Source organism: Rhinoderma darwinii, chromosome 8 (genome assembly GCF_050947455.1).
Source record: "Rhinoderma darwinii isolate aRhiDar2 chromosome 8, aRhiDar2.hap1, whole genome shotgun sequence".
Lineage (NCBI taxonomy): Eukaryota > Metazoa > Chordata > Amphibia > Anura > Rhinodermatidae > Rhinoderma > Rhinoderma darwinii.
In genome coordinates, this window is record NC_134694.1 from 14,676,724 (window position 1) to 14,701,729 (window position 25,006).

A 25,006-nucleotide genomic window follows, 5' to 3' on the forward strand; every position below is an offset into this window, starting at 1 on the left:
AGTGCAACGAGCGCCGATCAACGAGACCGCTCGTTGATCGGCGCTCGTTTGGTCTGGTCACAAAGAGCTATCTATGGGGACATTACATTATTATTATGTCAGCAGCGCGTCTCTGTTTACACAAGGAGATGTGCTGCCGACAACGATAATATTTCAGTTTTTTATAACGATACGATCAGCAGATGAATGAGCGGATTAACTTTGTAGAGAGTGCCACACAGCCCCCCTTGTGGAGACTGCCACACAGCCGCCCCTTGTAGAGAGTGCCACACAGCCGCCCCTTGTAGAGTGCCACACAGCCGCCCCTTGTAGAGAGTGCCACACAGCCGCCCCTTGTAGAGAGTGCCACACAGCCGCCCCTTGTAGAGAGTGCCACACAGCCGCCCCTTGTAGAGAGTGCCACACAGCCGCCCCTTGTAGAGAGTGCCACACAGCCGCCCCTTGTAGAGAGTGCCACACAGCCGCCCCTTGTAGAGAGTGCCACACAGCCGCCCCTTGTAGAGAGTGCCACACAGCCGCCCCTTGTAGAGAGTGCCACACAGCCGCCCCTTGTAGAGAGTGCCACACAGCCGCCCCTTGTAGAGAGTGCCACACAGCCGCCCCTTGTAGAGAGTGCCACACAGGCGCCCCTTGTAGAGAGTGCCACACAGCCCCCCCCTTGTAGAGCGTGCCACACAGCCCCCCCCTTGTGGAGAGTGCCACACAGCCCCCCCTTGTAGAGAGTGCCACACAGCCCCCCCCCCTTGTAGAGAGTGCCACACAGCCCCCCCCTTGTAGAGAGTGCCACACAGCCCCCCTTGTAGAGAGTGCCACACAGCCCCCCCTTGTAGAGAGTGCCACACAGCCCCCCCTTGTAGAGAGTGCCACACAGCCCCCCCTTGTAGAGAGTGCCACACAGCCTCCCCCTTGTAGAGAGTGCCACACAGCCCCCCCTTGTAGAGAGTGCCACACAGCCCCCCCTGTAGAGAGTGCCACACTGCCCCCCTTGTAGAGAGTGCCACACAGCCCCCCCCTTGTAGAGAGTGCCACACAGCCCCCCCTTGTAGAGAGTGCCACACAGCCCCCCCTTGTAGAGAGTGCCAGACAGCCGCCCCCCTAGTAGAGAGTGCCACACAGCCGCCCCCCTAGTAGAGAGTGCCACACAGCCGCCCCCCTAGTAGAGAGTGCCACACAGCCGCCCCCCTAGTAGAGAGTGCCACACAGCCGCCCCCCTAGTAGAGAGTGCCACACAGCCGCCCCCTAGTAGAGAGTGCCACACAGCCGCCCCCTAGTAGAGAGTGCCACACAGCCGCCCCCTAGTAGAGAGTGCCACACAGCCGCCCCCTAGTAGAGAGTGCCACACAGCCGCCCCCCTAGTAGAGAGTGCCACAGCCGCCCCCCTAGTAGAGAGTGCCACACAGCCGCCCCCCTAGTAGAGAGTGCCACACAGCCGCCCCCCTAGTAGAGAGTGCCACACAGCCGCCCCCCTAGTAGAGAGTGCCACACAGCCGCCCCCCTAGTGGAGAGTGCCACACAGCCGCCCCCCTAGTGGAGAGTGCCACACAGCCCCCCCCTTGTGGAGATTGCCACACAGCCCCCCCCCCCTTGTGGAGAGTGCCACACAGCCCCCCCCTAGTAGAGAGTGCCACACAGCCGCCCCCCTAGTAGAGAGTGCCACACAGCCGCCCCCCCTAGTAGAGAGTGCCACACAGCCGCCCCCCTAGTAGAGTGCCACACAGCCGCCCCCTAGTAGAGAGTGCCACACAGCCGCCCCCCTAGTAGAGCGTGCCACACAGCCGCCCCCCTAGTAGAGCGTGCCACACACCCGCCCCCCTAGTAGAGAGTGCCACACAGCCGTCCCCCTAGTAGAGAGTGCCACACAGCCGCCCCCCTAGTAGAGAGTGCCACACAGCCGCCCCCCTAGTAGAGAGTGCCACACAGCCGCCCTTTGTTGAGAGTGACACACAGCTCACAGAGAGGACACACAGCCCCCCCCCTTGTGGAGAGTGACACACAGCACTCCCTTTGTAGAGAGTGACACACACCTCACAGAGAGGACAGCGGTAGCAGTAGCCTACCACCCTCTTCCTTGCCTGACATGACTCACATTTAGGAGCAGGTCACGCGGTGGCCATCTGAGTGAGGTTGGTGATGGCCCGGGAGAGGACCAGTCCAGTCTCCTGTCCTGAGTCACCTGACCTCACGTCACTGACTGGTTGACTCCCCGCACCGACCTCACTCAGACAATCAATCACTTGGCCGCGGTCTGCATATTTTGAGGTTCCACAGAGGTCAAGCGGAATCTGAAAATATGCCCGCGGCCAACTCTTCCCTTTGCACTGCGCATGTACATTTTGGCGCATGCACAGTGCAATGTTTCGGGAAAATGAGAATAAATCCCGGTGCTTTTTTCTATCTGACACTACGGATGGCAGAAAAAAAACACCCATTTTTTGTGGTCTGTCCGTAAATTTACGGACGGTTAGCAACCCTGACTATGATCCATAGTTTGCAGCCTGACCAACTGCAACTTTCGTGTGCATGATGCCTTATTTTGGCACTATATGACAGTATTACACGGGCTGCATTTACAGTTTTATGTGAACTCTATATGGGAGTATTATTTATGCATTGTATGGCAGTTTTGTTTGGAAATTAAACGGCAGTATTGAGTGAGCAATATGTGGCAGCGTTATATGGGCACTATATGGTAGTATTACTTGGACACTGGAATGAGGTGTACATTTAGTCATTACATGGCAGTATTAGTTTATATCTGCTATTTTTGAAATTGCAAGTAAAAATGTCTAGAAATAGTGAGCGGGGGCCCAACTTGTTGGCCAGTGGCCCATTTTGTATTGAACCAATCGGTTAGCTCTACACTGGTATTTGGCGGTCTAAATGTTTAGTGTTTCTGTATAAAATATCTGTTTTAAGAATTATTATTATTAGATTACGGCACATAACGCTACAGACCGCTTTTCCACAGAAGTAAAATCTTTGTATGTCTCTGATCATGAGATAGACGGCACTTGTACAGCCATGTATGGTGTGTGTATAAATCTGATCCTGCCAGATATGGCTCACTATATTGTTTTACAGTTTGTTTTATCTCCTGATAAAAGACAATGTTACCGTTATATCTGTCAGATTAAAGGAAGCGAGGCAGAGCAGATGTACGGGGATTAAACTACTTCTATGTTTCAGAATCTGGCAAAAAAAATAAATCCGCAAAGATCGGATGAAAAAAATGTGATCAAACAAGCTCAGCTGATGATAGCAGATTTCAGTCCGAGCAATAAAAACATATGGAAAATCTGCCTAATTAAAATATAGGTACAGGTAAGAGAGGATGTACTACTTCTTCAGGGGCCTGGGAAAGCTGGGTGACCCCTTTTGGAGCTGCAGTGACAACCATTTTGGTTGTCACCTAGTTTTTCCATTTTAACTAAGAAGTGGCTCAGTAGATTATTTCACGCTCGGAGAGAAGAGAGTGCCTCAAGGACAATCTTCCAGGATCTGTCGTCTCTTCTGACAGTTCTAGTTGTTCCCCATGATATAATAACTGTGGAACATATTTTCTCAGAACTTCATTGTGCCATCCCTCTGTTATTCCTCCTAGAAATTATGAATAAATTGACAACTGGGTGTTACCATTCCCCTTGTCAAAGGGGTGTGTCCCTACACTCCCACACTCAGTCTGCACTGATTGGAGAACCCCAGTCTGTTTAGGGACACACTCCCAACTGGTAACACCCAGTTATTAATTTATTCATACATTTCTAGGAGGACTAACAGAGGAACGGCACAACGTAGAGTTGTAAGAAAAGATGTTGGAAAATTGTTATTCAGTGGGGAATATAACTATTTATTAAAACATACATGTCAGGCGAGCTGACCGGTCCTTTTTAATAGAGGGGTCCCACATTCAGGAGCTCCATCATATAGTTGGAGCAAAGAGCAGCTATTTCTCCCTAGAGGACCAGGTATGTCCGTGCATTACACAGACAGTCTTTTGATGTCAATGGGCACCGTGTAATACTCCATTTCTCCTGTGGTGGTGCTGCATAAGAATTGACCATTTTCTGCCTAATGCCCTGCAGAATACAGCTGAACACTGGGGGGTCCTAGTAGCGGCTTATCTGTTGGGGTTCCTTCTAACAAAAGTGGACCTTCCCGGTAATGTCATGGCAATAAATGAGATGTTCCTAATTTAGATGCATACAGTAGAAGGAATCTATGCCTCAGTCCTTGATTTATAGGAATAAGTGTCTCATATAAGATGTAGTTCTTTTACATCCACCCGTATTCACAACTAAGGATGTTCATTCTAGCAAACCAAGCCGATCCCTGCAGGCACTGAGACCTCCTGTTATAGCCCATATTTACATAGTTGCACAAAAGTGCGGTGAATGGTGGTCACCAGTACATCACCTACAAAGGGCTTTTTGTCAATGTTTTTAGGGATGGTAAAGAAATGTTGAACTGGGATCACATGCGATGTTATGATTTTACCCTCAGTTAGACCATTCTTGTGATAATTCTTCATTGGGACGATAATCTGCATATACACACGGAAATATTCTGCTCTGAAACCCTTTTAAAAGAATAATTTGCATAATAGTAAAATAATACATAACTGTTGGACACAGCTGAGCCCCCATAAGTGCCTTATGCACAGGTGTGCCCCCGTAAGTGCCTTACGCACGGGTGTGCCCCCGTAAGTGCCTTACGCGCGGGTGTGCCCCCGTAAGTGCCTTATGTACAGGTGTTCCCCCATAAGTGCCTTATGTACAGGTGTGCCCCATAAGTATCTCATCCACAGGTGTGTCCCTGTAAGTGCATCAGCCCTAGTTTCCCTCTATAGTACCTGGCCCAGGTGCCCCTTTAAACGCCTGCCACAGGTATGTCCGCCCAATAGTCACAGCTAAGCCCTTCCCTTATGTCCCCATGCTGCCTGCTTGGATGTCCTGACTTCTCTGCTGCTTCCAGGGTTCAGGCTTAATTGGAAAAAAAAATCTAGAATAAATTCCAGAGGATCCTGGTGGTCCAAGAAATTATTAGTTTACCTCCGGAGTCGGGACACTTGGAGAGTCCGTGTGTATAAATTAATGTTCGTGACTAATCTGGTGGCAGAAATTGAAATGGTTCTCTTTACTTTTTGTTAACCCTGTGCATTAGTTAATGTAACTGAATGTGGAGGATCCTTTAGAAGTGCAGTGGTTTATAGTAATTGACTTCACATGTTTTATGTTACAGGGTTGTGTTGTTTTCCCATGATCTCTGCCAAAGACCCTAATCCAACTTTCCACCTCACTGACATTGTCCTAGTGACCCTATGGCAAAGAGATAACTTGTAGCAGAATGTGTCACGGTGCATTGACCCCTGCAAGAGCTGGAGTGAGTTTTTAGGCGTCTGAGTGCAGGAAAGAACATGTGCACAAAGAAAGATGCAGTACCTTAGATCCTCCTTAAACTAGAACGAGAATCTTTATCCCCAACTCTTCCACCAATAGTCTGTCAATAGGCAGCAATCTTGTTGCTGTGAGGTTAGGAGTGGAGACTTTTGCAATGGTTTCCACCAAAACTCATTTGGGGCCCAAAAATTAGCCCTCTTTATGCAATCCTAGAGAAATCAACTGGATTTTTGAGGACAGGATGATCTTTTTGGGGCACTCTTTCAGCCTAATTTTGCCCCATAGAAATGTAGGGGAACACTACAGTACAGTGCGCGTTTCTATACTTTGACAGGTCTTAATACCGTGTAACTACAGATAAGCCCAATGATTTTTATCTCTAGTTTTCAAAACTTAGGTAGCTGGCTTCCCAAATATTTATTGAATGAAGTGAATTGCAGCACTCTCTTAGGTGTGACCTAAAATTTCTTCTCTGATCAGCACTGACTATGAAAAGCTGCATGGTGAGGACTTTTCATGATCGTTGATTCCCAATTGCATCCTCATCCACCAATGGCGCATCTAAGAAGATGTATCAGTAGGCTTGCTAGTGAAGAACATCTAGATTGTCACCACCAAGGACATGGGGGGTGTTGAGAGCATGCTTCGGTTTGGTAACAGGTAGCATAGATCCCATGAGAAATACATGCAAGTAAGTTCCTTTGGGAGAAGATCTCATGATCACACTGAATCCCTGGATTAAGTTGATCACAGGTGGTTCTGCTACCAGAATCCCCCATGATCACCTGTAATAACCAGAGGTTCCTATTGCTAATTTTGTAATGCAACCTTGACCTCAGTGTGCGTCCACTACAGCCCTCAGCCCAAGATTTCAGAAGAGAAACCCAATCCCCCCCATTAAGTCAACGTTACTTTTAGAGGGCTGCTCCTTTAAAATGTGGACACTTTAACCCAATACTCCGTTCGGTCAACATAATTCTTTATCTCAGGTAAAGCTACACAAAAAGTTCAGGAGTAAAACAAGGTTTGAAAAATATGTCTCTGTTGCTTTCATGGAGACCAGACGACACAATAAATTTTTGGTGGTCCTCCAGTTGGACAGCCCTTTCAAGCAGAGGAATCTTTGCAGTATAATCTGCCCATTTTGACTTTTCAATATTTATTCTTAGTACAAACAGGAGTTTATCTGTGTAAAATTCTTAACTACATCTGCCTGGAGTTTGTTCCAACCTCTTTTACGACTATGTAATATTTTCGATCATAACCTTAGTTACCCCCTTCAGCATAACCTCAGTTCAAATGTATTTATTGCAATAACTTCTTGAAATAGTTTTGTCTGTGTTTGTAAATCTTAACATAAAATCTTCCATGTAAGCTGTGCGACTTCACATTATGCGTACAATTTAGAACAATCACGGGCCGTAGATGGTAGAAGAGGTGGAGTGGAATTTTCCATGGTTCCAACATACTCCATCCTTTTATGAGGAACCATTCACATTTCTCAGCAAACTGTGGTGATCTATCTTGAACCATGAGTCGGAGGTTTCTAGTGTCCGCGTCCCCTATAAAGTGCTGCAATCCTCCTCACTTTGGAAATTTCTGGGCGTCCAACCTTCTAGATCCCTCATAAACCATTTTCTTGTCATCTACTTTCTTTATAACTCGTAAAAGGACAAATTTGGGTAAACCTCCACCTAAGTCACCAGTCATTGGAAGACAGTGTAACATTTCTGCCATGAATAAGAACACTGTCGGTGTTCGAAACGCGTAGGCTCGGGCATTTGCCCGCATCATTTAAACCACCTTGCAACTGCGTCTCTATTCTATTTTTAATCATTTTTCTACCAATAAAAGTGGGAACGGAGTATCCCTTTTACCCTGACACAGCGCTGGATCACTTTTTCCTTCTTTTCCTACATTACCTACTGTGGGCCGTCGCGGGGATCCGAGCGAAGTGCCGGTTCGAGATGCAGGATTGGTGAGCTGGAGGTCTCCTCCTTTCTTCTATTTTCTCCTAATGCTTAATTTACCCTGTGGTGGTGCTGTAGGGAAATTGAACACTTAATGCCTGGTTTCTTGACAGATTACAGGTGAACGCTGAGGGTCCCAGCAGGCGGACTCTTCAGATTTTCCAAAGCGACCCATTTAGACATTTGCTATGTGGACCCATCATCTCTATGTATGCAAAACAATGACCATCATTGAGAAACTTCATGGATTATGGTTTACTTAGTAACAGGGTACACACAAGATAGTATGAAGGGCCCCATGCAGCTGCTATGGGGCCCTTGAAAAGAGGGGCACAGTCCTGGTTGACTTGGACACCCCTCTCCTAAGGAACCACAGTGTTGTCAAAAAAAACGTTGGGGGATTTTCCCAAGGGTGTGGTGGGGGAAAGAGACATTAGACCCTACTGCCAACTGTAACATCCACGGCCGTGGACGTGGACCGTCGGGACTACTCACCCCCCGACGGCCGCAGCCATGGACTTGTGAACGCTGGTCCGCATCTCGTCCCCAGAAGACGCCAGCGCACACTTCCGCTCCACTCTGCTGTGTCCCATAGGATGCGTGCACACGCTCACTCCCGGCCTTAAAGGGCATGTTTAACATCACTAATTAGCCCATGATCACCCTGGACTTAAGTAGGGCCCTGCCCTTTTGCTCATTGCCAGAGCGTTGTTCATATTCCTCTGTTAGTCATGCAAATAGTCCCTTAGTGTTATCCTGTTCCCGTTGTTCCCGTGCCCTGCTACCTGTATCCCGTGTTGTAGTTGTTCTTGTGCCCGCTATAGTGTTGGAGTCAAGTTCTGCCGTCTGCCACGTCTGCTGTGCTACACCACGTCTGGTGTCATCTGTCTCGTCTGCATCACCTGCCATCAAGATCCCATCTGTGCCCAGCCGTTGCTACTGTCTGGACTATCACAGGTACCCTTGTTCTTGGACTATATATATTAACTTGATACACTGTAGTTTGGCCAGCTGCCATCCCACTACGGCGGTGCGGCCCAGTGGGTCCACACACCCACAGATCGTGACACCAACCCAACACCATAATGGGGGAGTCCAATTTTTTGATCTTTGCCATGGCGCCATCCTCTTCTATTTACACCACTGATGTAGAGGCAGTTGTGGCTTAAGAAAAATGAGTGAAGATACTCAAGAAAGGGTCTAAGAAAGGCCAGACTGCTCACAAGGTGCTTTTCTGAGCTATTGCAGTGATTTATATATCTGTTCGTAATCTCGTACCCTGTGCATGTGTATACAATGTGTTAGCGTGACTGCTACTCTCAACCTCCACGTAGCCTGGTGGGTACCATGTCATGGAAATAGTTAAAACTCAAGCTTAATAAGCCCTTTGGTCAGCTCCTAATACTAAGCCTGTGCTCCGATGGCCGTATTTTTATTTTTTTTATTGGATTAACCCTTGCTTGTGGTGACTATGTATTCGGGAATAGCTTTATATGCAGTATATAGATTCTCATAAAGTCCTATCATGAATATTGAAGACTTCTAAGCACTTCACAAACAAAAGCAACGGAATGGGGGCTGCGAATGTGAAGGTGTTTTTCTCCACGTAACCCCAGCCCTGCTGCAGAACTGCTTCCCTCAGCTTTTTAACACAAGAATCTGAATGTGCTCACAAGTAGCTCTTCTTTCTTCTTGTGGCTGCTCCGGTAATACTTTCCATATGTCACATTGGGAAATTAAGGGAAATAAAAAGTTATTGGATAGAGCGATGCAGAGCTGGCAGCAAATGTCGCTTTCCTTGTCCTGGTTCTGAGGCCACAGATACCTATATGAGTGTGTAATGGTATTTGCAGACACATTAAATATAGAGGCACTGCACATTTATGTCTTAGAGAGTCCTATTAAAATCTTTATACTTATTACCGAGTTTTATTACTACTTTCATGACCATTGACAAGTAATAAATGATGAATGCACTTCAAGATCCACGAAGGAGGCACCACAGCAATTGGTGAGCTAAGTTATTAGTGACTAAACCCCACGGCACCAAAAAATCACTGGGAAATATAGGCCCTTTGGTTAAGTTGGATGACAACCAATATAACCATCATTACAGATCCCACAAGGGTTGTCACCAAAGTTTTTGAGACTCTAGAATGGGTGACTATACATTGTCAAATGGGTTGGTCTATAACAAAAAAAAAATTAGGCTGTTCGTCGACTCCAATCCTCACCCCTCCTCACAATCATGTACTGGTCCACAAAAATCCAACTATCATCCAGCCAGAAACTTCCCCTCCTTGACTCCATCTAAGATCAGCAGTGCTGTGGGAGTCCACACAATTCTCCAGATCCAGCAAAAAGGGGACCGAAGAATATGAAATTTGCACACAGGGAGATACGATTTGGTGCAAGGCCCCTAGCAATGATCAGAAACATAGCCCTTGGGGATAGAGGTAGCAGCCATACCCGGGCCCTGGTGCCTGAAGGGGTCTGAAGAGACTTGCATTGCGTATATTACATGGTAGGTGGGGGACTCTCTTACAGATTTCGCTTGGGGACCAATATTTCTGCCAATGATGTATCCTACAAGCTCAATCATTACTTTTTTACCATAAGGAAACATTGGAGTAACTTAGCAATTTTGGCCATACCATGAAACCCTAGCCTAAAGGTGAGGACCCCTGTAGGGTCTCCAAAAGCGGCGATGTTGGTTGTTACCCAGTTTTCCGCAGAGACCGTATATTACAACCTGACAGAAGAGAACTATTTTTTTTATTTTATTTTAATGGGAAAAAGCTCTTTATTAGGCTGAAATAAACTGGTCGCCATCTTTGATTTGATTTTTGGCCGCCATTGATTATTTGAGGATTCTGACCGCTTCAGTCTGTGTTGAAAATTATGACTCAAAGCATGGATGATAAATGAAGATCCTTTAGAAATGCCCCCTACTTCGTCATCTTAGCAAGTCCCATTACGTGTGCCGGTATTAATATAGGGCTATTGCTATGCCCGCCTATGAGTTCTTTTCATGACTGCTGCGATTAGAGCGTATCCTAGCAACAGCTGAGATAAGACCATGCTGTAAGCAGATAGTACAGTGCAGCCAAGCACATAGGCACCGTAAACCTGCGGCATTATCTCAGACGCCAAGGTCGCCATTCGTTTTCTTTCTGCAAGGTAACCTCTACAGGCAGGATTTGATAATGTAAGCAATTTTTTCCAGGTCACTAGCAGGAAAAAGCGTGAAATGCTACAGTCAGTACTATGTATTCATCTGGGATGTCAGAGTAGGTCTGCACACGCATACTATTATACCCAAAGGTGTACCTTGAATCCCCAATGCAAAATCTATAACCGGGCCCTCCACCTACCATGTGCCACTTATAATACCGGTGTCTTCCTACAGTATGTAGCAGATGGGCCCCCTTAGACACCACAGGACTGGGTGCGACTGCTATCTCTGCATCCCCTAAAGCTATGCCCATGGTCATAACATGTGCAAGAATGGCACAGCATGTGCGCATCAGAAGTTTTCACTGCAGCCGACCACATGCACCTTTATAAGATCTAGTCACCCAGTTCCACTTTGGTGTTAATGTTACATCAGGAAATTGCATAAATAACAATCCCCATATATTTTATTGTCAGAAACCATCTCAAAACGCCCATACCCTCCCGCCTCTTGATCTCTCTTGTATAATGTTATTAGGGCTTTTTACTCTCCATCCGTTTCTTGTTGTAATAGCATTTATGGGATTGCTGCGACCACTTTGTGGAGCTACGTGTAGTCCATCCAACAAAGGAACACAGGCAGAGATGAAATCCAGCACTTATAAATTCATAAGCCTCTCGCATCTTAAGAAATACAAGTGATGGTGATATAGCTGATGTAGGAAGTTGATCTTGCCACAAGCAACAAACCCACCCCAGCAGGGAGATAATAATAGTCCCTAACTTCCCTCCCCTCTCTGTTCAATATTGCCCAGATCAGCCAAATTATCAGACTATCCAGGCCACCTTTATGGGCCTTTTAAGGGTTTGTCTTATGAAGACAACCCCTGTACCCTTGCCTCATAATGGCATAAGGACGTCATAGAGTAGAGGCCCTCAGTCAGAATCCCCCTATATGAGCCAGAATGGAGAACTGGAATGTAAGAACGACTCCCGATCTGGCAAAACTGACCAATCCATGGATAGAGAAGCCAACTTCCTGTTAAAGGGGTTGTCTTCATGAGATGACCCTTGGTGTTCTGTGGAATTTGGTCTAGGGTTCAACTTTAGACCTCAATGGGAAGTGACGTCAACAAATCTTGGCCAGGACATAGTACTCGAATGCTTTTCCAGCCCTCACACTAAAGTTATTTGAGGTAGGAGTAGAAATTGAGTTTCCCTAGAATGAGAAAACATTTTAGAAGTTCCCCCTCGGTAAAATCATTGTCCTAAATCAGGATCTAGCTACGCTTTTTACCTCTTACTAACCCCTCAATGCTTCCGGTCAGGTATTGAACATTGGGCATGCACAAAATTGCTCCAACCCACCCAAGTTTACTTGGACAATAACCCCTAGCCTGTTCCACCATGACTTGATACTTGAAGGACCTTATACGGCTTGACATTACCATTCATGGTACGGGATCAGGGTGGAAAAATAACTGTAGACTTTAGGAGCCAGTTCGTCCACTCTTGGAGCCAGCTTGACTTTTTTTTACTAGTCCGTTCCAAATTTTTCAGTGCACTGGGACTTTTCCAACCATGTGCAAGATGGATTTTTTATTTAATGTGTTTAGTCCCGTAGCTACAAAATCTGGTCCTGATATAGACAATTGTAGCGGCAGCAGCATAGGCAACTAGAGTTAAATATAGCAACAGCCTGCAGAGGAGGTCCCTGTATAAGAATGTGAGGAGGGACCTGACAGGAAACGGGGTAGGGGGAGCAGACACATGGAGTGGATGTAACATACACAAAGCCTTCTCTCCTAGGTCTGCTCAGACGGCATTTCTTTTCCTTATGAGAAGACGTTTGCAATTCTTCACCATGAACCAATGTGACCTGTCTGCCCCTCTCGGAGTCCTTGCTGCAGGCCCTGCTGGTGCAGATGTAACTTGGCTGATTAATGTAGTCGTCCAAGAAAAATTCAGAGCTTTGTCCATCACGCTGACAATTTCCCATTAGTTTTCATTTATGTTCAGAGTACAAAAATGTTTCCCTGCATATTTGCAATGATAAATGTGAATGTCCGCTGTACTATAGGCCTTCATATATCCACTATTCATGAGGCCTTCTTCAACCCGGTGTTCCACCCAAATAATCAAACTACCATGTGTTCATCAATGATGCTCTTCTCTTAAAGGGATATTCCTACCTGAGATATTTGGGGCAAATGCCATAAATGGCTAATAGTTGAGGTCCTAGAGCAAACCGGCTCAACGGTTTCCGTTACTACCATAGGAATCGATGTGTAAACCACCTCCCCATTCATTCTCCATCTGGATGCCGCGACCAGCAGCCACCTCACCAGACAAGGTGGGAATTGGATGACCCCCGTTCTGGAGGTAATTGGCACTGCGCATCCTTCAGACATTTATGGCATATCCTGTGGATATGGGTATAACCCTTCAAACTGGACAATAAATAAATGATTGGTCAGCTATAACCACCCCCCAACTCCACCATAAACGGTTGGCTGGGTGAGCATGTAATTTCCATGATGGGGATAAGTGGCTTTCAGGCATATCTGGCGCTGCTTATCTTGAGGGTAAACAATAGGATCAGATCAGTTAAAATGCAACCTACCCAATCCCTGTTGCTCTCTTGAGGGATAGTCCGTCAGTCACCATAGGGATGAGATCAGACATAAATGGAATGTTCAGATTTAGTCTACACAGTATTTCACTTGTCAGTACAGCAGCATGTCCCACAAAACTGCTCCTATTGTAATAGGTAGAGTTAATTGCAACCATTGTCAGACATTTTGGGGGCTATGGAAGGCTGTCTTTGGTCACCTGGTCACTGAATATGTATGTATATAAAAAATGCTCCACACTCTCCCCTCCCCCTGCCCTATCTGTGACTTTTGTGTATGTTACTTACATAGTTACTCCCCGTGCCTTCTTTGTCAGCCTAAATACACAAGTCACTTCTATACTAAGGTAGGAAGCTCCACATAACAGCCCACATTCATCCTGGGAGTTAGGAATGCAAACCCCTCTTTGAGTTTCCATTAGTTTTTCAGTCAGACACCGCTTTAAAATATGGTAAGACAATTTTATATAATATATGTGTGTGTATATATATATATATATATATATATATATATATATATATTCATTAGTCATCCTCTTGTGTAATTTCTTTTCATCTTTTTCTTAGTTGGTGTAATGACGGGGTAGGGAGACAGACAGGTGAGCCCTAATCTACCCACCACTCAGTCCCTGCCTACTTGCAACGACCCGTCCTAGGCGACGGGGTACAACTGGGCGACGGTCCCTACGCTCAGTAAGTGCACGACAGACAAACAGACAAGGGTACACAGAAGCTAGGGAAACGGGGCAGCTGCCCACGGAGACACCATGAGCAACGAGAGTAGTGAACGAGCCGAGTCAAACCAGGAGTGCACGAGGTACAAAACGCTGAGCAGGAGAGTGGTCAGTTAGCCAAGGTCAATAACAAGCAGAGGATCAGTAGTTCAAGCAGCAGCAGCAGAGCCAGGAAACAAGCAGAGCAGAATCACAGGCAAAGGAGGAACAGGAAAGGCAGGTATAAATAGACAGTGGGCGGGAGCTAGCTCCGTCTGGCCAAGCTGTGATAGGCTCTCCCACTCCTAAGCCTGCCATCCTGAGTGGTGGAAGATGGAGTCAGTCTCACAGACATAGGATCAGGTGCAGGCTGATTACCCACGGGCGTCGGCACAGAAGCTGTGTCTGGCAGATCCTTTACAGTTGGATGTTTCCGTATTTGGGAGAGCTGAGTGACCACCGCTATGGCCGCCATTACTGCTCCCTCAGGGTTGTCACCTAGAGTTTTAAGAAAGGGAACTAGTTGTGATTGATACCGGGGCATTGAACACCCTTGTATTATGTTAAATCATTTGTATAAGTCAATCTATATAGAGTCTTAATGGACCTTGAAGAGGACATTGTGTTTCTTCTCTGCACTTGATTTGTAGGGTCATTTGGGATGGTCAAAAACAAGATGATCTTTTCTCTTCGTTGGACCTTATTATGATAAATCATCTTCTGGTTTCTACCAGGCTTGATGACCGTTTCCTCAATTTTTATTGTATTCACTTTTGAGCAGTGCGGTCATGAAAATGGAATAATTCTAATCTTAGAAAAAAAAAAAATGTTTTCCAGGACCCACATCATCTTCAGTACTGCGAAACGCGGTAGACGGCACGGACACCGGCAACATAGGGACCCAGTGCAAGAACAGGATCTGAGCCCCTTGTATTGCACATGCTAATTTAATGTGAAAGGGGTGCTAGCCATAGACTACCTCATTCATGGCTCTCCAGAACATGGATGAGAATGGGTGTAGCACCTCACATTTAGGGAATATTATATTTTTTCTTAAGGTATCAGTGGGTCCCTAGTCTGCAGAGGTGGCACATACACTGTCCAACCCCGGCTGTAGATTCTTGCCATCAGGAGTGCCATGCAACCTCCACCTGGCAATAGCTAAGTATATATACTTCTATATGCAGTAACATAAAATTGGTTAGAACGTCTCATAATCTGGCACGTCAGTGATGAAAAAGTGGATTATCAGATTTTACTGCACTTTGCTACACCATCTCCAAGGAGGTCCAGACCTCCTGAAGGTGCCAAATACTTTCTAGTCAGATGACAGGGTAGAAAATTCCAGATAGAATATCTCTGGGCCAAAATGAAAACGATGGCGTATTGCTAGGATATGCCACTATTTTCTGGTGGGGGTCTGACCTCTGGATCCTCCATGGCCCCTTCACAGTTATTCCCTGTACAACGGCGCTCCCGGCAACCCACTGTGTAGAGAACTACAGCAGAGCGGCCGCTTTATTCTCACGAGGGATCCCAGAGGTCTGCCACCCACGGATCAAAAAGTGATAATATATCCTAGCGATATGACATCATTTTCTGGGATGGAAAATTCCTTTAAGGCCCCATTCACATCACATATTTGACATACATTTAGTGTGTACACTGGGAAAGCTCATATGCCATAGGGGTCTATTACTCAGACAGAGTGTCCTTTTGAATTCCCTCTGGCCAGCATATGTCAATATACCACCAAATCAAAAGGATGGAATAGTGTAGACGACTACGCTATTCCATTCACCGAAAACCAGTAAGAAAACATATACCACATGGTATACATTTTTTTTTAAACATGGAAGCCTTTGGGCGACTAATGCTGTATGGCATTTGTCACAGGCAACCGTTAAAGGGGTTGTCCAGGCATGGGGCGGTTTTTCATACTGATGACCTATCCACAGGTCGGTGCTGGAAGCAGACGTGCTGCCGACATGATGATTTTTAATTCTGCATAAAAGAGCAGATCAGCCGATGAATGAACGTTTGCTTGTTCATCAGCTGATCGTTGCCCTTATTACACAGGGCAATGATCGGGAACGAGCGTTCATGTGAACACTCGTTTGCCCGATCACAGGCCCGTGTAATAAGGCCTTTACCCAGCACGGCCGCTATACAGTGTACGGAGCCTTCTGTTTCCAGCACTGACCACTGCATAACTTCTGGTGCTCGGAGGCAGCCGGAACAGCTGATCAGTGCAGGGTCCAGGTGACGGACCCCCGCCGATCATATACTGATGACCTATCCGGTGAATGACTAATCGCCCCAATGCCTGCACAACCCCTGTAAACGTATATGTCCTGAGCTTTGCATTACCTTTTAATGACGTAAACGTTAAATGGATTCCATAATCGCCTATGGGTGATGGATGCCACTGTAAGGCATCTGTCACGGCATCATATAAAAAAGCTCCCGGCGTATTTGCTACACGTATGGCAAAAAAGCGTGATGTGAATGGGTCATAATACTTTTTGCATCTGGTTTGACTGACCAAAAAGCCATTTGTCAGGAGATTCCTCTCCATCTCCTTGTAGGCCACAGCAGAATTCTGTGCCGGGCATCGCTTCCAAGCAGCATCATGAGTTGCCTTGGAGTCTAGGCGCCCATGATTTCCCATGACCGGCTGGCGTCCAGATTACAACGTTTCATCTCATTCATCATAGTTTTCTATATTGTGTGCAGGTAGGGGTGGTGGCGGTGGTTGTTTTTGGAACATCGGGACTCCAATAAAAGTTTAACAAAAATAACGTTGCATTTCCCTTCAGCTACAAAAATAAAGAATCCTCCTTTGTTGCTGACTTTGCGGCCGCACAAATCAATAACCTAAGCTTAGTCGGCCACCATCTAAGCCTTGATGATCAGGCTGATAAGGAACAATGCTTTGAAATTACCGGCCTGGGGGGAAATGAACAAGGCTTTGTGTATCAGGGAAGGAAGTCTTCTAGGGGGCAGTGGCAACACCTTTTCCCAGACTCTTATCAGCACAATCTATGGGACTGTGTCTGACCTTTCGTATTTTTGCTGAGTTGTGAGTCCCATAACGGCAGCATTTACTTTTGTGGGCCGATTCAATTAAAAGTAATGGCATATTAAACATCTGATCGTTTTGTTGTTCTAACCGCAGATCCGCCGAGGGACCTCGTAGTGGAGAGGGTGAAATACAATATGGGTCTTGAGGATAATGTTAGGTGTTAGTGCATTTAGTCGGATACATTAACAAGTCCGCTCAATAAAGAGGCACGATCTGGAAGACATGGAAATGAGGACGGCTGATGGTTTTATCTATTGGATGAGCCCCAGTGGTGCAGGTGTAATAGGCTGACTGTGGAAAACGCTTCCATTGCTTCCGCCAGTAATTCATGCATCGTAGATTTGGGTCATGGAGATTTAGTAAGACTGGTGCGTGTTTATAGACTACGGTTTTCAGGACTTACTAGGGGATTTCTGGACCACTGGCTTCACAAAAAATCTATACTCCTACCTAGGGTCCAGAGGCGTAACCTGAAGCTCCTGGGCCCCAATGCAATATAAGTACCAGGGCCCCTCACACCTACTATGTGCCATCCATAATAGGGCTGTCTTACCATGTGGCAAAGGGGTCTCCAATGTACAACGGCTACCTTTGTACCATCTATATTGACGGACCTGTTAGGGTCCACCAAGTCTGAGAGGCCATTTATAGACTGGTCAGTGGAGTAAATAGGAGAGTCGAGGCCCCATATCGAACTGGGCCCTCCATAATGGAGAAGAGCGTAGTGTGGGGTTGTCCATAGTGCTTGTGGTCATCATCATTATGTCAGAGCCTGGGCTCACTGGGTCATCTGATACTCCGGTGGACCAATCTGACCCTATTAAAATAAATATAAATATATATATGTGACACTGCTTATTTCCAAGTTAAATAGTTTGCCATTCAGGACTATAGGAAAGCTGAGTGACACATGGCTGACTATATTGGACGTCACCCAGTGATGACTAAAGCTGGTCATACACTTTAGTCGGCCAAATAGTCCACACCCCTCATAAACATTCATTCTTATTCTGTAGGGGATAAGCGGTTGTCAGAGACCCCTGATGCCGCTTAATTCTCAGGAGAATAAAATCCCGGTTCCTTATTTCCCCCAATGGAAGACAATGGCGTACAGTCACACGTTAAATTGACGCCCAATCCCGTGAAATCGTCTGGATCTGCCAACATTTATGTGATCATGGCTCATCCTTCCTTCCTATCTACATGAAGGTTATAGATCAGCAGTGATAACATCTGAGCGGACTGTATGGACAGGATGAGGGGTATCCCTATTATAGTCACTCTTTATGGTGCTTAGTAAAAGTTTATCTGATGGACTACAGGTAAAATGTATAAAAATTGTACCCCCAGGCTGACTCTACATGACATTATATAGGACCCCATTATATAGTGACTACTTAGATTCCAGCCAGAACTATAGCATACGGCCGTCTGAACAGAATAATTGTGCTTAATATTGTAGATATTGTATGGAATATAGTAGAGACCTGATTAATATGATGGATGTATGGATAAAGATCTTCCCGAGGAGACCTCATAGGTTTTAGTCACCGATTTATATATTAGTATTACTGTTCTACTTTTATATCTGTCCTTGTCAAGACTTCTCCTATTTGGATAGAGCCTATAGCTGTGATGCTGCTGATCTTTTATTTATGAATAAAATGCCAGAGCTACAGTATAGACTGACACTTATATTGACAGCAGTAGTAGAAAGAGAAAGGAGGAAGGTTACAGCCTGAAATGCAGATTTCTGTGCGATTGTGGGTCTGAGTGCCACCCCTTATGGCCACGGTAAGCGCTGACATTAGGCATTGTCTCGTGCACAGCTGCCTGTTAGCAGATGGCTGCGGTCTCACTGTGGGCCATTATCTGATCTAACTAAACAGTGTGACTTGGACAGAGCAAACCGAGTGTTTCCAGTCTGGTGACACTGTCTTCTCTCTATGCTGGGCTGCAGGATTGAACGGCGGCATTCAATTTATTACAAATGGCTGATAACAGAAGACAATAGCTCATAGTCCAATCTGGCTCGTGACGCAGCCCTATGGGAGTTTTGCCATTCAGGAGTGTGGAAGAGCTTGGTGACACCGTGTGGGAGCTGTAACGGTGGCCATATTGGATGTTAACTCTCAGAATATCTGAAAATGATGGCTTTAGTAGTCCATTGTGGATTTTTTTCGCCTTTCGTGACGCACTCTGTAGGATCGCTGCTATCATCCGGTGTCTCAGAACGCTGCAGGGCTCAAAGCTTAGGGTTCAAAGGTAAAATGCAGATGTCGTTTGTGGAAAGATAAGACAAAGCCACATCACAGCCCGAGTCTATAGTTTATATTTAAACACCCGTCTATGAGCCCCGGAGCATCATGGGACTCCAGGCACTGATCGTAATGAGTTTTACAAGAACAATAGAAATTCTACACATGGGTTCCCTGTACTGTTCATCGGTTACAAGCCGGGGTTAACTAGAGAAACGGATAGAAGATGGCGTTAAAGGGGTTCTCTGGATTGATATACATAAATCTAAAATATATTAAGAGGTTCTCCCCTTTAATGTTTGATTTGAAGAAAAATCTAATGCAAGGAATGGCATTCTCCCACTCACAGTACTAGCTGAGTTATTTGAGCCAGACTTGTTGCTAGGATAATACTCTGCCTAGCAACCAGTCTTTTATACATTATTCAATCCTTCAGCTCAAGGGCGAAGGTACAGAACGAAGGGCAAATAAGTCACGTCAGTACTTCAACCATGCTTGATGTTCCATAACCTCTTTATTTGTACTCTTATAACTACAGTCAGAAGTTAGGTCCAGCCTCTGGGACCCCCACCATGGATGAGAACAAGGGGTCTTGTGCTCTGCTGGAGGGCAGGATGGGTACGCTCTGTCCTTCTTCATAGAGCTGAATTGAAGCGCTAGAAATGGGCAACTCGGATCCACGTCCTAGAGATCAGTGGGGTGGTGGTAAATGCCACCGGTACCGTCCGCACTCCATGCCCTTATTGGTCGCACATCGTAATTAATTTAATATAAAATGATTGAATTATTGCGAATGACTTTGGTATTAGTGATTCTGTGCAGGTTACGACTATACATGATGTCACCCTCCACACCAGACCGCTGGTAACATAATCCCCAATTTGCACATGGTTTGTCAGCGTACATACAACATTCGATTTACATGAAGATTGCAAATTCTGTGCAGGACGCATATGAGGATGAACAGGTCTGACCAGCCCCGTCTATAGGGTTGACTTTATTGTCTCATTTAGTCATTTGCACTTTTGAGTCACATTTACTTACTTCTCACCCGCCCCCCCCCCCCCCCCATTTGATCAGAACAAGGATGTGCTCATTTTATGTATCCTTCAACTAATTCAACTCTTCCCATTTAACCTAATAAATTTCACAACCTTAAGGGGTTAAACGTGTAAATCAAGAGTTACAAATCTGAAGAAAAAAAAATTCTGTTTTGAATTTTTTGTGTTTTTTTTTCTGCCCAGGTTTTCTCGCTCCCCTTCTTTTCTATTTTCATGTGTATTTTCCATTCCACTCCCCTCTCTCCTCCTCCATCCCTCCTCTTTGCCTCTGCCTTCCCCCCCCTTCCTCCCCGTCAAGATGTGAATCCGCCTTTCAGACTTGCAGCTCCCTCATTTGTTAACACTAGCCTATAGGCCTCAATTAGTAGCCATGGCAATGCTTTTTGAATGGGGAGGGGTGGTGCCGGGGAGGGTTAAAGACAGCTAAAATTACAGTGGGTTAAAAAAAATGAGTGAAAAATCTGTGAGAGGGGCTGAACCCGGCCAGAAGAGGAGGAGAAGGAAGCTCTCTGACTGAGTTCCTGGATTCCCAGCACTACCGAGGATTCTTGGGAAGATTTTGGGATACAAGCCAATGTCCCCATATCCTGTCCCTGTCAGATTTCTAACAACCGACCAGCTAGACGTAAAGCTTGCAAAGCTGTCAAGGGACCTGCAGTACGGTAACTCTTTCTTTTTGGATCCTTTGGGATTTGTCAGATACGTGGGAGATTGTCTTGGATCACTTGCTTGAATCCTATCGGAATCTTTCTTGAGGACCTTCTAAGTGAATCTCAAAGTCTACATGGAATATTCAAGACTAAATCAAAGGAACGAAGAGGATTTACTACGGAAGATGTGACCGAGAGCTAGCTTCTTTCAACTTTTTGGATCTGGAAATCTAAGCTAAAGCCCAGAAGACACCAGATTTGGAGAACCTTGCTCCCGATCTTGGGGATCTTTGATGGAACCATGTATCTGTCAAGAACACCAGAGGACTGGAGTAATTTGCAACCATTGAGTTAATCTTGGGTAGGGAAACCAGAGGATGTTCTGAGTGGTCTATCATCCTTGTTTTCTGGAGTAATATGGCTTGTTTTTTCTACATTTGCTATCACCATTAGGTGTCTTTGACCCTTAAGCAAAGTACAACCTACACGTGGAAGCAGAACGTAAGGGTTATGGAGTTATAATAAATGGCCAAATATATAATAGTCCTCAAGCAACCACCTACAGAGATGGTTGGAAACCTCTAGGACAACCTTGGACCTCCATCACTGTTGGTGTAGACTCCTGTTGCACGTTACTGGACATGTATATGGACAAGAGCAACCTGAGAGGTAAGCTTATTCCGGGCATGGGTAGATCTTTACCAGTCAAGGTACTGGTAACATAAAGCAAAAAGAGGGTATGGAGACCCAAGCACGCACCACCCGTCCTGTATCCTTGCCGGATTTCCTGCATTGTTTTTACGTGTGTGTTTATAATGTGTTCGTACTGTTGTCTGGAAGTTTGTTGGGAAGCGTAGAAGTCAAAGAAAATTCTGAGTACATACGTAGAATTGGATTTCCCTGAATTCCCCTTGTTGAGGCAAGAGATTCTCAATGCCACAGAATTGGTCAGACTTTCCCGTATGGGACAGTGCGAATATTTATTCTTATTGGTTTTAGTTACGATAAGAAGATAGCTCATGGCAAAATATATCTATAGGTGTGTAAATGTGTAGGGGATGAACATTCGAAGACTGGAACTCTATTTTATAACATTCGAAGACTGGATATACCTCAAATGTTGATCTTTTTGGGGCTAAAAAAGCGTTCTTCAACTGACATGTGAAAAGGTTTAAATCCATGGGGGTCTCCTCGCTTGGACCCTCAGTGATATTTTGTACAAACGCATCCCGCCATTTGGCAAACAGCCGGACCAGCTTGGCTCTTATCTACCTTTGACTCAAGTGTCTTCATAGGTTTCATTTCAATATAGTGATGGCTGTGCTCCTATTATTCTGACTGACTTGGCACCCCTTTATTGACGGCATCGGTGACCTCATGGATTATCACTGCCATGTCTAATAAATAACACGTCAAAATATATTGAAATTTGAGTACCCCTATGAGCTGGACATAGAGACAACGTTATAAGGGGTTGTCTAGTATTAGAAAATGATGGCTGCTTTCTTCCAAAAACAGTGTCACACCTGTCTACAGGTTGTGTGTGGTATTGCAGCCCAGATCCATTCACTTCAATGTGACTCCAAACACGACCTGTGGACAGGTGTGGTGCTGTTTATAGAAGAAAGTTGCCATGATTTTCTATTTCTAGACAACCCCATTAACTCCGATCAGATGGACTTTGGATATTTGCATTGCCATAAAATTAGAAATCCTCCTCCAGTAGTTGTTGAACACTGTAGTAGTAGCAATAATGGCTTCTGTTGGTAAGAAAGTATTGGTTTTCACAGTACGAGTGCTTATAATTGGTTGTATGAGTCAAAACATTAGTACCTATATGGCCTGTGTGGTCTCAATACTACTGCATGTACGTGGGACACCTGCCAAAGTAGATGGGTACATGGGCCCACTAAAAAAAATTGTTCAGAGGGTCCTACCTCTTGATGTCTAGAACATACGTCCAAAATTATTTCCGTAGGAACCTCAGCTGGTATTATTGCACACATACAGGTCACATCACCAAAAAGAAATTGTAGGTTTTTGTAGAACAACCCCAAAAAGTAATGGACCCTATCAGTAAGTAATCATCTCCACAGCTTGTCTTCTGTTGGGCCCCAACGTTATAGTCTAGGATCCTCCAGTGGGGCAGTCCAACCCTGCCCCCAACATTGCCACCTCTCTCATTATTGTTGTATTTTTTGGAAAAAAAAAATGACCGAGAAGTAATCCGACTAATTCGCACCATATTACCCAGAATCCTTACCTAGACATCAATTACCATGCAGCACATGGTTCTGAGGTGAAGCAGGATTAAATAAGCTGTAGACGTCTCGCTCCGCTGCCTGATCTCTTAAAATTACTCATCACTCGATTAATAATTAAGATAACCGTTAATAATTAATTCAGTGCACAGCTGCCGACTTCTAAGCTAGACGGCTGATCAGCAGTTACTGGTGCGCTACCAAAATATTAAACCGCCGCTCCTCGCCTCCTGCAATTGTTCACTGTTCCTCCCCAAAGTGTCCCTGGGGTACTGTAGATACATCTATTAGTTATGTCTGCAGGGATCCATTAGTAAATCTCACAAGACCCTGGATCTTCAGTAATAGGAGTTAGGTAATTCTGACAAGATTTGCATATTTTTGTGTTTGCCCGACCACACGCGGTGCAATATTTTGGCTCAGTGCTATGATTGAGCATCGCGTATCTGGAATACGGCACCTATTGGAAGTATAGTGCCCATACTGTGCCATATATCTCCAATTTGAGGCATTGCTTTTAGGCGAGAATCGGACGCACTATACTACGTAAACAGCACTGCAATATGGAACCATAGGGACCCCCATTCACCGGCTATGTGCATACAGCTTTGCCGTGTGTATGTGACCTTGCGGCTCATGCACGTAGACATGTTACGGCTCCATGTATGAACCATATATGTAGTAATTTTATTAAAGGGGTTGTCCGGCCACCGGATAGTTTTTCATACTGATGACCTATCCACAGGATAGGTCATCAGTATATGATCGGTGGGGATCAGACACCTGCACCTCCACCAATCGGCTGCCACCGGGCACCGGATGTCTGTGTCGGAAGCAGATGGCTCCGGTCACAGTATAGCGGCTGAGCTGCAGTACTCCTCCTATTCAAGTGAATAGGAGCAGAGTTGCAGTTCTGCAGCACGGCCGCTGTACTGTGACCGGGGCCTTCTGCTTCCGGCACCGAACATTGCATACCCTGCATAACATCCGGTGCCTGGTGACAGCCGGAGAAGCTGATCGGTGTTGGGTGCGGGTATTGGACCCCCACCGTACATATACTGGTGACCTATCCTGTGGATAGGTCATCAGGCCGGACAACCCCTTTAAGAGATTAATATTTAGCACCAAGGATGGGAATGAATGCTGTCATGGGAGATCAGAACAAAGGCTTTCCTGATTTCTCAGGATGGGATTTGATCTCGTCCCTGGCGCTAAACATACGACTTCTGCTTAGAGCCATGATACGTCTATGTGCATGAGGAACTATTTAGTGCCTCCGATTGATCCAAACCAGTCTTTGTACACAGGCAGATTCTTCAACATTTTGGACGATCCCCATATGAACCACTATTTTGCTGGCGTTGACTTCAGCTCAACAGGAAATTGAGAACAGGAGAAGCCTCACCAAGCATAGTCCCTGCATTTTATATGGTTTGTTTAAAGGAGGGTTCCACCCTAATATGTCATAAAGATATGTCAAAGAAGCGCCAGAGTTAGGCCTAATGCACACGACCGTGGTTTCTTGACCATGTGCTATTTTGCTGATAGCACACGGACCCATTAATTTATATGGTCGCATGCACACGACCGTGACTCCAGGCCGCAAAAACTCAAAACATGTAATTTTACTGTCCGTATTTGCGGCATGGACTCGCCTATAGAAGTCTATGGGAAAATGAAAAATGAAGGCGGCATAAGGTTTGTATCGCCACCACCTTTGCAGATAAGTTGCCAAGCGACGCCAGGGAATTCATGTCATTCAGCGATCATGTGACCTAGTCATTGGGTTGGGACAAATGTGTGACA

The 25,006-nt window shown here is 45.7% G+C and overlaps 1 protein-coding gene across 2 annotated transcripts in view; it reads left to right on the plus strand.

The window, feature by feature from the left end:
* Positions 1 to 25,006, plus strand: part of FGD1 (FYVE, RhoGEF and PH domain containing 1) — an 88,574-nt gene that overhangs the window by 14,592 nt on the left and 48,976 nt on the right. Inside the window, exon 1 of one of the 2 annotated variants that reach the window (XM_075835228.1) lies at positions 20,637 to 21,608. The exons of the other annotated variant lie outside the window; for it this stretch is intronic. Coding sequence (XP_075691343.1) covers positions 21,581 to 21,608 — 28 coding nt within the window. The 5' untranslated portion in view covers positions 20,637 to 21,580. Of the gene's footprint in view, positions 1 to 20,636; positions 21,609 to 25,006 lie in introns of those variants that run through there. 2 annotated transcript variants of the gene reach the window in all.